The sequence below is a fragment of the Neofelis nebulosa genome, chromosome 16 (genome assembly GCF_028018385.1).
Source record: "Neofelis nebulosa isolate mNeoNeb1 chromosome 16, mNeoNeb1.pri, whole genome shotgun sequence".
Lineage (NCBI taxonomy): Eukaryota > Metazoa > Chordata > Mammalia > Carnivora > Felidae > Neofelis > Neofelis nebulosa.
The window spans coordinates 14702864-14714990 of record NC_080797.1 but is presented as its reverse complement, the minus strand read 5'-3'; the positions used below and the strand labels follow the sequence as shown (position 1 = coordinate 14714990).

The following is a 12127-nucleotide window of genomic DNA, read 5'->3' as shown; positions in this document are numbered from 1 at the left end:
TTCTGAGCAAGCCCCATCTGGTCTGGGTGTGGACCAGAGCTAAGCCAGGCCGTTCCCACCCCCACCCACCCCCCCACCCCCTGCCAGTGATGGGCACTCTGCAGCTAACAGGCCGGGCCTCATGGGGACAAGCAGTAGGCGTGGCCCCGTACCAGCCTAAGGAGTGCACTCGTGCGGAGCTAGGACTGGTGCCAGGAGGCTCTCCCGGTCCTTCCCTGGGAGACAGGGTGGCGGCTCCTCCTGGGGGCCACTGCTCGGCCCAAGGCCCTGAGGCTGCCACGGACACAGAGCTCTCAGACCACCGGGCTCAGTGCGGGAGCCGGGCCGCGCTCCCGCTCTCTCCGCCAGCTGTCCAAAGCCTCCTCCGGACCACTGCCCGGCATCAGCAGGGCAGAGGAGGTGGTGCGCACACTAAACTGTGCCGTTCAAGACAGGACGGCGACCGCAACCCGGCCATCCCCAGAGCCGGGCCTCGGACTGCATTTGATTCCCCAGTGCCACGTGCACAGAGGACAATAAAACATTTGTTGCATAAATGAGGGTGTAGAGACCCCTGGGCATCAGGAGGCTTGGCTTTATAGCCCTCGTGCCCAAGCCGCGTACCCACACGTGTGGGTCACACATCTGAAGACAGGCAGGGAGAAAACTGGCCGGACAGGCCCCCTGCAGGCCCCACCCCGGGCCCCGGAGCGGGCAGCAGGCTGACCAGGCCCCCGGGAGGTCGGATGACGAGACCACGGACACAGCACCAAAGCATCTGGTGCTCACAACTGAGAGCTCGGAAGCACCGGCCATACTCCACGGGTCGGGGTGCGGGCTCAGGGTGGCCTCACGGGGGCTGAGGCCACTGGAGGAGGCGGACTGGCCCGCAGGTCTGTCTTCTGAAGGCAACGTTTAGAAAAGTCTACGTGAAGCAGGCTACACAGGGCGAGGAAGCAGGAGGTAAGAAGTGGATGAGATTTGCCAACACGGCCCGTGAGCAGCCAACGCCACAAACACACAGAAGTAACAACAGCAAAAACCGCCCGGCGCTCTATTTCCCGACCAGCCGAGCTCCCTGTCCGGCAGCCACCTTCACATGGGTCACAGGGAGGGGGCAGCACGTGACCACCGCGGGGGATCACCACACCGCAAAACCATCATAGACTCACGTCTGGGTGAGGCAGACATACCCGTGAAAAAGGCCCGTACACGCCCCCCCCCCCCCCCCAACAGCCGTGGAGCGTTAGTGCCTCAAACGGCCTATTTGTTTGAGCTTCGCCCCGGCCCCAGCCCTGCACGGTCTCCAGGTCTGGCCGAAGGCCATCTGTCCACATCCCTGTCCCCCACGGCTGCCTGACGCCCACGGACCCAGCGGACGGTGCACGCCGGGGCCAGGAGGTCTGCTGACAGAGACGGTCCGTCCTGACCCGTGGCACCGGGATGCGGGGCGCCTCCTCGAGGGCCACCCTCTCCAGCCGTGGCGCAAGCTCTCACGGTCTCTTCCCGGGGGCAGAGGATGGAGAGGAAGACCCTTCAGTAGGTCTCCGCCCAGGTGTGGGTCCGAGAGACACTCTTCTCCTGTCGAGGACTCCTCTCTGAGTGGCGGGGTCTCTGTTTCTGGGAGACGGGGCCAGGCCCGAGGCTGGACACCAGGCGGCCGACACCGCAGGCGGGAGCTCACCCAACTGAGCCACTTTGCTGAACGAAAGACACCACCCACAACCAAAGACCAGTGGTGGTTTGGGGCCTCTTCTGCTTCTAGCAGCAGAGCAGCAGTCGCCCCAAGTGCGTAGAGGGGGGGCCCAGGCAGCCGCGTAGACGGGCGCCCACTGTCCGATTCCCTTTCGGCCTCTCATGTGCCACCACATCGGTCTGCCTTCTCGGGGACTTTCTAAGAATAATCAGACGGACCGCTGTCAAACCCGCGGCCTTCCCGGGCCTAGGGTCACACGTCCTCTTTCGGGGCACAGCCAAGCACCTCGTGGGCCATCTTCTCGGGAAACCCCGCCGTATGCAGACCCTCAGAGAGGAGAGAGGGGACCCCGAGGCCAGGGCCCTACAGGCGGGGGAAGGGGTGCCCCGGAGCACGATTCATCCCGGCGCGGTCCGTTCACCTGTCACTATCACTTCCTCAGGTGGCTCCGACGACGACGACGGCCTGAGAGCACGGCTCTCTTCGGGGAGGAGAGAAGGAGGCGCCCCTTCAGCTCGGAGGTCAGAGCGGATGCTGGCAGCTTGGCGCCGACGCAAAGCCGACGAACTGGAAGGAAACCCGAGGTGGAGCCGCCAAGAGCCCACGCGCGGACCCCGCAGATGCTTTTATTTCGTTTGGCCCCTGGAATCCGCACGCCGCTTCCTCTCGCCGCCCCCTCTCGGCCCCGGCGCCCCGGCCACACGCTGGCGGGAGGGGGGGAGGCCGGGAAGGGGCTCTGGTCCGGAGCCCAGGGACTCTGCCCAGCTCTGAGATCCCCCACGCCAGACATCCGTGGTGCGGAATCCACACCAGCCCGAGGACGCTGGGAAAGTAAGGGGCCCGCCCGCGGAGCCAAGTGGCCTAGGAAACAGTCCAAACCAAAAGGAAGCAGAAAGCACAGCCTCCTCGCCCTCGCCCTCGCCCTCGCCCTCGCCCTCAATCCAAGGAAGACAGAACTAAAGGACACAAACTTACAACCGTGAGCATCGGGGAAACAGCACCGCTAGGGAGACAGGTGACGGGCCCGCCACCGGCCCAAGCCCATGACCGTCTCCCCCGTGGCATCCACGGCACAGAAGCACAGCAGACCCCGGGCCTGAGGACCACGGGTCCCGCCGGAGTTCGGAAGGGAGACTCCCCACGGGTATTTGCACCAGTCGGGGACGGCGGAACAAGGGTCCCCTCGATGGTAACGCATGTGTTTCCGTTAACGGTTTTTGAAAACCGAGTTACGCTTTACGATAAGGAAAAGAAATGCCATTCAAGGAAGTCCGGAAGCATAAAGTGGACGAAAAGCAAACGAACGAGGGAGAAAGGGCCCGGCGCCAGAGCGCGTGCTGCCTGCCTAAGAAGGGGCTTCGGGCTGGGGCCACCGCGCCAGGGGCCAGCGCTCTCACCCAGGCCGGCGTATGTTCTCCGCTTGCTCAGGCTGGCGGACTTCACCAGGAACATGCAGGACTGATGTGTCATCCAAGAGCAGAAAACCAAGAGCAGGGCCCCCAGGACAATGCCACACTGGAGGGTTGGGAGAAAAAGAGACAAAATAAAACCAGCCGGTACTGTGGCCTCACGCGCGTGGCTCCCGAGAGCCCTCCCCGCCTCCCTCCGCTCCTGCTGATCCAAGACCCCGGCTCTGCCTCGCTTCTCTGCCCAAGGGTGACAATTCCTAGCGCTGACAGGGACCGATTCCCCACGTGTGGCGGCCACACGCGTTGTGGCCCTGAAAGAGTGCCACGGACACCATTTCCTCGGTGGCCTCTCCTAGTCTTAATGAACAGCCAGGTGCCGCCAACGAGCGGCCCCCCCAGTTCTCCGCGTGCACCCCGCAGTTCGCCACCTTCTAGCCACTTACATCAGCAGCTATGAGTGGTGACCACATTCCGGAAGGAAGAGATTAAAAATGACATTGACACCTTTCTTACGAGTTCCAGAGTCACCATCTGACCCAGCGATCGCACCCCCCGCTATTTTCCCGGGAGAAATGCACACATACACGTTCACTCCAAAACCTGCATGTACGGAAGATTTATCCGTAATCGAAAGCTGAAGAAACAGCTTCAGGGCAGGGACTAGGAAACCTTGGGGAGCGTCTAAAGGGCTAGAGCATTTTTAGAAACAAACACAAGGTCAAAACGTCTGGGTGGCTCAGTCAGTGGGCACCCAACTCTCGATTTTGGCTCAGGTCATGATCCCAGGGTCATGAGATTGAGCCTCAAGTCCGGTTCCACACTAGGTGTGGGGCTTGCTCAAGATTCTCTCTCTCTCTCTCTCTCCGCCCCCTCTCTGCCCCTCTCCCCCACTCGTGGTAATAAAAAAAAAAAATTTAAGCAACTGAAATAAACACAGGGTCTTGGGACTGGGTTTTGAGGTTGAGTTGAGAGCAGGGGAAACAACCCGAAGGTTGGTGCCCCTACAGAGCAGACCAGTAGAGAACCTCCGTGACTGTATCTTTGTTTTATCCAGTCGTCTTTCCTCTCTGACTTCCGGGTCCCCCGTGTCAGGTGAGGTACCAGGGGTCCCTGTTACAAGTCAGGAGCCCTGTAGAGAGAGCCCTCCTTTCTTTCGTACAAGTGCCTGAATGCTGCAACGAGCAGACTTTTGTAAAATTTTCTATTAGTTCCTAACGTCAACGGTGACTTGGTTCCTGGGGGGCTACACCCAGCCTCGGACTTTTGTAAGAATTTCTGGGTGACTCACTTAGATGTCGTTTCCTTCTCACTCCCGTTTTTTCTCTGTGTAATCTAAGCACATTACCCATATTTGCAGGAAAAAAAAAATAAAACAAAAAAATAAAAGCTGAAGAAACAAGTGTCCTACTGGTGTCGACCAGAGACGAACATACAACATACCCTACAATCCAGCGATTCTACTCGAAGATAAACACCCCAGAGAAATGCACACGTGCCGGCAAAGCCCGCGCACAGGTGCTCGCAGAGCTCCAGATGCAGGGAAGGGAATGAATTGTAGCTTATCTGTGTAACAGACATTAAAATGCACAGGTAGGTAGGTAGACATTAAAACGCGCATAGCAGGGGCGCCTGGGGGGCTCAGCCAGTTGAGCGCCGACTTCAGCTCAGGTCATGAGCTCACAGCTCGTGAGTTCGAGCCCCGCGTCGGGCTCTGTGCCGACAGCTCGGAGCCTGGAGCCTGCTCCGGATCCTGCGTCTCCCTCTCTCGGCCCCTGCCCTGCTGGTGCTCTGTCTCTCTCAAAAAATTTAATTTAAAAAAAATTTGTTTTTAATTTAAAATGCACATAGCAGGATGATTCTGTGTCCATAACATCAACACAGAGGCACCACCCACGGACGGCCCTAGAGGTGAGAGGGTGGGCTGCCCGTGGAGGGGACAGTGCTGGCAAGGCTGTGTTCCTTGACGCGGGAGCTAGTTACCCGTGTGTGCTCACTTTCTCACAACCCGGCACGAGGACACCTAAGAGGGTGTTTCTTTGTATGTATGTCTTGCTTCGGCAAAATGTCCATTTTTGCTTAAAGGACCCGACTTACTACAACCAGACCAACAAAAAAAGCCCCAGACCAACTTTTTTTTTTTTTTTTATGTTTCTTTTTTTTTTTTTTTCAACGTTTTTTATTTATTTTTGGGACAGAGAGAGACAGAGCATGAACGGGGGAGGGGCAGAGAGAGAGGGAGACACAGAATCGGAAACAGGCTCCAGGCTCCGAGCCGTCAGCCCAGAGCCTGACGCGGGGCTCGAACTCACGGACCGCGAGATCGTGACCTGGCTGAAGTCGGACGCTTAACCGACTGCGCCACCCAGGCGCCCCCCAGACCAACTTTTTTTTTTTTTTTTTTTTTTAATTTTTTTTTTCAACGTTTTTTATTTTTATTTTTGGGACAGAGAGAGACAGAGCATGAACGGGGGAGGGGCAGAGAGAGAGGGAGACACAGAATCGGAAACAGGCTCCAGGCTCCGAGCCATCGGCCCAGAGCCTGACGCGGGGCTCGAACTCACGGACCGCGAGATCGTGACCTGGCTGAAGTCGGACGCTTAACCGACTGCGCCACCCAGGCGCCCCTGGACCAACTTTTTTTAAATGGCATGGCTGTCGGACACTAAGCACACGCATCCCCAAAGTGCCCGCTGGCCTCCTGCTGCGCTCCAGCCGAGGGCCGCCCACGGAGGGGATGCCACGGCCAGACGAGAGTGGCTGTCCCAACCCCGCCAGGCCCTCAGGGTGGGGGAACCACTTGCGGTTCTGTGCGTGCACGTGGGCCTCCGCCACTCAGCTGTGAGCTCCCCCTGGGCCAGTGAGTCTGGCCCACGTATAAATGCTCTGGCAGGGCCTCGTGCCCACCCCACAGCAGACTCGGGGACGGCTGAGTCACCCGGGTCCAAACGCGTGCCTCGCCAGAGCCCTGCCACGGTGGCACCTCACCGACCGATTTCAAGGATGGCAGCCGGGACTTGCAGGCACGCAACCACACGTGTCCCGGGAGGCCGGGCCACGCCAGGCAAGTCACAGTGCACGCTGGGATCTGCAGCGCTTACACACAGATGGGCGCCGTGGGCTCTGGAGCAGCAGGTGCAACGTGGCCTGTCACCTCGGCAGGCAGGGCCCCTCTCCTCCCGCCCACGTGTCTGTCAACAGATCAGTAACCCACATGGGAGCTCTAAAGGAATGCAGGCTGGTAGGCCCTGGGCGGGGGACCAAGAATCTCCAGGGGCACCTGGCTGGCTGGCTCAGTCGGTAGAATGTGCACTCTTGATCTTGGAGTCGTGAGTACGAGCCCCGGGTTGGGGCTAGAGTTGACTTTAAAAATAAATAGATTGGGGCGCCTGGGTGGCTCAGTCGGTTAAGCAGCCGACTTCAGCTCAGGTCGCGATCTCGCGGTCCATGAGTTCGAGCCCCGCGTCGGGCTCTGTGCCGACGGCTCGGAGCCTGGAGCCTGTTTCAGATTCTGTGTCTCCCTCTCTCTCTGACCCTCCCCCATTCATGCTCTGTCTCTCTCTGTCTCAAAAATACAAATAAAGGTTAAAAAAAAATTTTTTTTAATAAAAATAAAAATAAATAAAGGGACACCTGGGTGGCTCAGGTCATGATCTCGTGGCCCGTGGGTTCGAGCCCCGCATCAGGCTCCACAGGGACAGTGCAAAGCCTGCTTGGGATCCTCTCCCTCCCTCTCCCTCTGCCCCTCCCTCACTCGTTCTCTCTCTCTCTCTCAAGATAAATAAATAAACATTAAAAAAAAATTAAATGCAGATTCAGGGGTGCCTGGCTGGCTCCAGTCAGTAGAGCATGTGACTCTTTTTTTTTTTTTTTTTTTTTTTATTTTTATTTTTATTTTTGGGACAAAGAGAGACATAGCATGAACAGGGGAGGGCCAGAGAGAGAGGGAGACACAGAATCGGAAACAGGCTCCAGGCTCTGAGCCATCAGCCCAGAGCCTGACGCGGGGCTCGAACTCACGGACCGCGAGATCGTGACCTGGCTGAAGTCGGACGCTTAACCGACTGTGCCACCCAGGCGCCCCGAGCATGTGACCCTTAATCTCAGGGTCATGAGTTCAAGCCCCATGTTGGGGGTGGAGCCTACTTAAATTTTTAGGGGCACCTGGAGGGCTCAGTCGGTTAAGCATCTGACTTCGGCTCAGGTTGTGATCTCACGGTTCGTGGGTTCGAGCCCCACGTCGGGCTCTGTGCTGACGGCTGGGAGCCTGGAGCCTGCTTCAGATTCTGTGTCTCCCTCTCTCTCTGCCCCTCCCCTGCTTGTGTTGTGTCTCTGTCTCTCAAAAATAAATAAACACTCTTTTAAAATTAAAAAAAAAAAAAAAATCTCCAGATTAAAAACATAAATGTGCTATTTTTATCCAAAAGATGCTCAATATGAAAAATGCAAAGTGTCTGTTACTCCAAAATCAAACTACTGATGCCCACTTTCAGTTCCAAAACGTCATTTTATTTTCATTTTTCTACCTATTTGGTTTCATCACGCAAGACTGGTATGTGTGGCCTTGCGGGCCACCTGCCCTTTCCCTCCTCCCCCCCCCCCCCCCCCCCCCAGGAAGCAGCTCTCTCCAGTGGGCAGGGAGAGCCGCAACTCCATCCACCCATCCACCGGGCACTGAAGCTAAGAAGTTCATTTTTAGGGAAGAAGTTGCCCAATTGACAATTTCACCAACGTTCCTCTTCTAAAGTACCAAACACCTATTTTTTGTGCGTTATTTAAACAGAAGCCAAATGAATCCACATCTCAAAAATGGTGACTTTTTTCCATCCGGTTGTTAATGCCCGACACCTATTTTTAAATAGATTTCCGATTTTTTCAACCGAGGTAAGATTTACATATGGTGACACCCACAATCTAGCAAATTCTGTAACGACCTTGGAACCAACACCCCAATCTAGTTCCAGGACGAAGGACTTGACTTGTGCCCCCCCCCCCAACACACACACGCCCCCATTACAAATGCAGTCGGGTCAGAGTTTTTAAAAATAATAATAAAGAGGGGGCGCCTGCCTGGCTCAGTTGATCTCAGGGTCCTGAGTTCGAGCCCCAGCGCCCAATCTCTTGGGTGCAGAGATTACAAATAAAATCCGCAAAAAAAAAAAAGTTATAATCCTAAAGAGGGATAACACCGACTGTGGCCACTCCCCACCTGGGAAACATCACTCCACTTTGCCACGCTCTGCACTGGGGTCTCAAGTTGTTAACCGGGAACTCTCCGGCCAAGGCCGAAACTCCGCCACCGCGCGCCTTTTACGGAGGGAATCCTCTGGGGCTTCTCCCGCACATCCACCCGGCCCTGGCTCCCCGCGCCCCGCCAACAGCGGACCCTGGGCCGGGTGAGCCCGCGGCGGCGAAGGGGCGACCCCTGTCCCGCTGGACTCACCTGTTTGAAGCAGAAAGGCATGGTGAGCACACTGACCCCTACTATGCTGTTCACTATGTTGGTGATCAGCCCCCAGTTGGAGGCGGCGGCCGCCGTCATAGCGCGGTGTCTAGGGCCCGGGGGCCCCGGTCCCAGGCGCTGGACGACCGCAGGATGCGAGACCCTGAGGGGAACGGGCGGCTGCCTGGAGGCGGCGGCCTCACGGGAAGGCGGCAGGGACAGTCAACCTCCAGACCTCGCCAGGCTTTCCGGCTGCCTCATGGCATCGCCCCCCTCCCCCACTAGCTCTCGGGGCCGCCTCCGGGTCCCCGCGCCCACACGCGGAAGAGTAGCCAGGCACCAGCCAGGGACACCTCAGCCCGACTTCACGGCCGCCTCTGCGAGAACACTTCCGCCTTCCGCAGCCTCCTCTGCCCGGAAGTGACGGCAGGAGGCGGGCTCTGAGGGGCGAGCACCAATGAAAGGCGGGCCTGGAAGGGCAGGCGGTGTCTTGCGGGGCTGGCGTGGAGGAAGAATCGACGTGGCCTGGTGGGGCGGGCCTCGGCGGATCGTGAGCCAATGAGAAGCGGGTGCGGGCTTCCGGGGCGGGGCTTGGGGCCAGCGGTCGGCGGGTTGCAGGCGGGGCCTGCCGTGTTCGGGGTGAGGGTCCGCATCCGTCCGGAGCTTCAGGCCGCTTTTCCCGCGGATCCGGTTTCTTGAGCCTCGCCTTGCAGGGACTGGAGGACAAGGTCAGTGGCGGTCAAGAGAGAAAGGGCAGCGCGGCGCCTTTCGGGGAAGAGCGGGGCTTGGGGGGTTCAGTTTCAGCGATTACACTTTGGGACCGATTTCGAAGCGTGTGCTGGGTACCCTGGCCGCGGGGACCGGGGCTTAAGTGTTGGAGCTGAACACCGAACCAGTGTGGAGGAGCTAGCACCTCCGTTTTACGAGTGACACGCGGAGGCACAGAGAGGTTTGGTGGGCGCACAGCTGGTAGGAGAGGGCGTGGGGATCTGCTTCCTGGGCCGGCGCCCTTTAGCACTACACGCGGATCAGTGCAAAGAGAGAAGCTAACATTGTAAAAGGAGCAGAGGAAATACTGTGAGAGGACAGGAGAGGTAGAGACCAATAGGACTCCTGAAATCTAGGCGGGCTTCAAGAAGGAGGTAGCTTCTAGGCCTGGCCTTGAGGGACAAACAGGAATGGAAGACTAAGGGAGAGAATGGAGAGAGGACATCTGTGAATTCCTGGCACCTGGCGATGCTCGCTATGTGTCTGCTGACTGGATGCATAGAGACAGGAGGGCTGGGAAGGACCTTCTCAGGAGGAAGCAAGTAAATCCAAGCAAGGTGGAGCTGTGCACAGGAAGAGTTACCAGCTGCTGGGAGAGGATATAAGGCGACCGCGTTTGTGGACACACCAAGGACCTTCTGTCCTAGAGCAGAAGCTGATTCTTCAGCTGCACGCAGGGCAGCCACTAGATAAGGCTCCCGCCCCGCCCCACCCCAGACACGAGAGGAAGAAGAGGGAATACCGGGTAAAGAGTACTTAAATTCAAAGTCAAAACAGGAAATGCCATTTATTTTCCTTTACAGAAATCATACATACATTCTATAACCTTTTTATTACTTACGTAATTTTTGTGAGATGTTAGCATGCAAGATAGGATATGAAACTCAAATGTGTGTTTTCACAGAGAGTGATAAATACTCATGACCCCACCGTTCGGCTTTAAGACAGAATACTAACTTAGAGACTCCCTTTGGCCCCTTTCTGTCCACTTCCCAGATGTGGACACAGCTTTTCGGGATCATCACTATCCAGATTTTATCATTTCATTACTTTTCCTTTTTTTCAATGGGCTTCATGCCAGGCGCAGAGCCCGACACCGGACTTGAACTCACCACCTTGAGATCAAGATCTGAGCTGAGGGGCGCCTGGGTGGCTCAGTCGGTTAAGCGGCTGACTTCGGCTCAGGTCATGATCTCTCAGTCCGTGAGTTTGAGCCCCACATCGGGCTCTGTGCTGACAGCTCAGAGCCTGCAGCCTGCTTCAGATTTTGTGTCTCTCTCTCTCTCTCTCTCTCTCTCTCTCTCTGCCCCTCCCCTGCTTGTGCTCTGTCTCTCTCTCTCTCTGTCAAAAACAAACATTAAAAAAAAAAAAAAGAAAAGATCTGGGCTGAGATCAAGAGTTAGATGCTTACCCTACTGAGCCACCCAGGCACCCCCTCATTACTTTCCTTTAAAGGTTTACCACCACATATGGATATATCCCTAAACAATTACTGGGAAGTTTGCTATTTGTCTCTTAATATTCATTTTTTCTGTCTCCCAAATTTCGCCAGTACATACGGCTGCCTAGGATAAAGAACGCACTTCCCAGCCTCCCTCGTGTCTGGTGACGCCTCATCCTACTGCTTGTAACATAGAGGTCATGGGCGGAAGCCGGCTCGGGCCGTGCGGACCGTGGCAGGAGTGGAACAGCCAGCTGCAAGGAGCCTGGATCCCTGGACAGCATGAGATGACAGAGCCATCATCCCAGCCCCTGACTGCCTCCTCCACACCGCTCCACGGAGTGGAGACAAACCTCCCGTTTAAGCCATTGCTCCTTTGGACCCCGTGGCATGAAGCCCAAGTTGTAGCCTAATTCAGCAGCGTACGAGGTAGAGCATTTGGGCCTTTTTGATGTTTCTACTCGTGGACTCACATGTGTGTATTCTTCTGTAGCTTCCCTTTTGACTCAACCGTTGGCAGGATTCACCATCCTACTGCTGCTCTGAATCATCCCTTCTTGCTGCTCTGTGGAAGTCTACTGTTCTGATAGCCCAGAATACATGTGTTTATGCTCCTGCTGAGGGCACCTCACTTGTTTCCAGTTATTTGCCATTATAAACAGTGATACAGTGACGGTATTGTCTCTTTCCTCTGTTAGAGTTTCTCTAGAGCAGGTGCCTACGAGGGGAATTGTAGATTGAAGAGTATGCGAGCCTTCGATGTTCCTAGATATGGCCGAACTGCTTATACTGTACTTCAAAGTACTTACAAGAGTTCTTGCGAGTTTACATCGGAGGCTGGAAAACTTTCCTGCAAAGAGTCAGGTAGCAGATGATGTGTTCTGCTTTGCAGGCCATGTGGACTCTATCCCAACCATTCAGTTCTGCTGTCGTAGCTCAAAAGCAGCGCTAGCCAATACGTAAACAGAGGAGTGTGTCTGTGTTCCAATAAAACTTTATTTACAAAAATATTGGCCGGCCCCATTTGGCCTGAGGGCCGTACATTGCGCCCGCCTGCTCTGAATTGTCACCATCACTTGGTATCCTCAATGTGGTCAGTCTGGTGACTAAAATGAAATCTTCCTGTGGTTTTAATTTGTTCTCCTTACTTGTAGGTCAACCACCTACTCGTATTTTTTATCGTCCATTCGTATTTCTTCTGTGGAATGCCTGGTCCTTTTGACCCATTCTTCTAATTGGCTTATGAATTTTGAGAAGTTCTTTCTGTGTGCTTGATAACTAACCCTATGTCCCTCATACTGGGCCTGTCTGATGTCTTCTCATTGTATTAGTTCTCCATTGCTGTTGTAGCAAATCACTGTAAACCTATCAGTTCACCCAACACAAATCCCTTA

At 55.9% G+C, this 12127-nt stretch overlaps 1 protein-coding gene and 1 long non-coding RNA gene across 5 annotated transcripts in view; one reads left to right on the top strand and one right to left on the bottom strand.

The window, feature by feature from the left end:
* Nucleotides 1-8934, bottom strand: part of SLC38A10 (solute carrier family 38 member 10) — a 47281-nt gene extending 38347 nt beyond the window's left edge. For 3 of the 4 annotated variants that reach the window (XM_058703937.1, XM_058703941.1, XM_058703938.1), the window contains exons 1-2: nucleotides 8525-8934; nucleotides 3073-3190 (exon numbers count right to left, since the gene is read on the bottom strand). In XM_058703937.1, coding sequence (XP_058559920.1) covers nucleotides 3073-3190; nucleotides 8525-8623 — 217 coding nt within the window. In that variant the 5' untranslated portion in view covers nucleotides 8624-8934. The remainder of the gene's footprint in view (nucleotides 1-3072; nucleotides 3191-8524) is intronic. The other variant, XM_058703939.1, reaches the window with a different exon arrangement.
* A 170-nt stretch (nucleotides 8935-9104) lies between these two features.
* Nucleotides 9105-11406, top strand: LOC131497562 (uncharacterized). The gene is made up of 2 exons (XR_009255012.1): nucleotides 9105-9252; nucleotides 10845-11406. It is a non-coding gene; the product is annotated as an uncharacterized LOC131497562 (long non-coding RNA).
* Nucleotides 11407-12127: the final 721 nt, after the last annotated feature.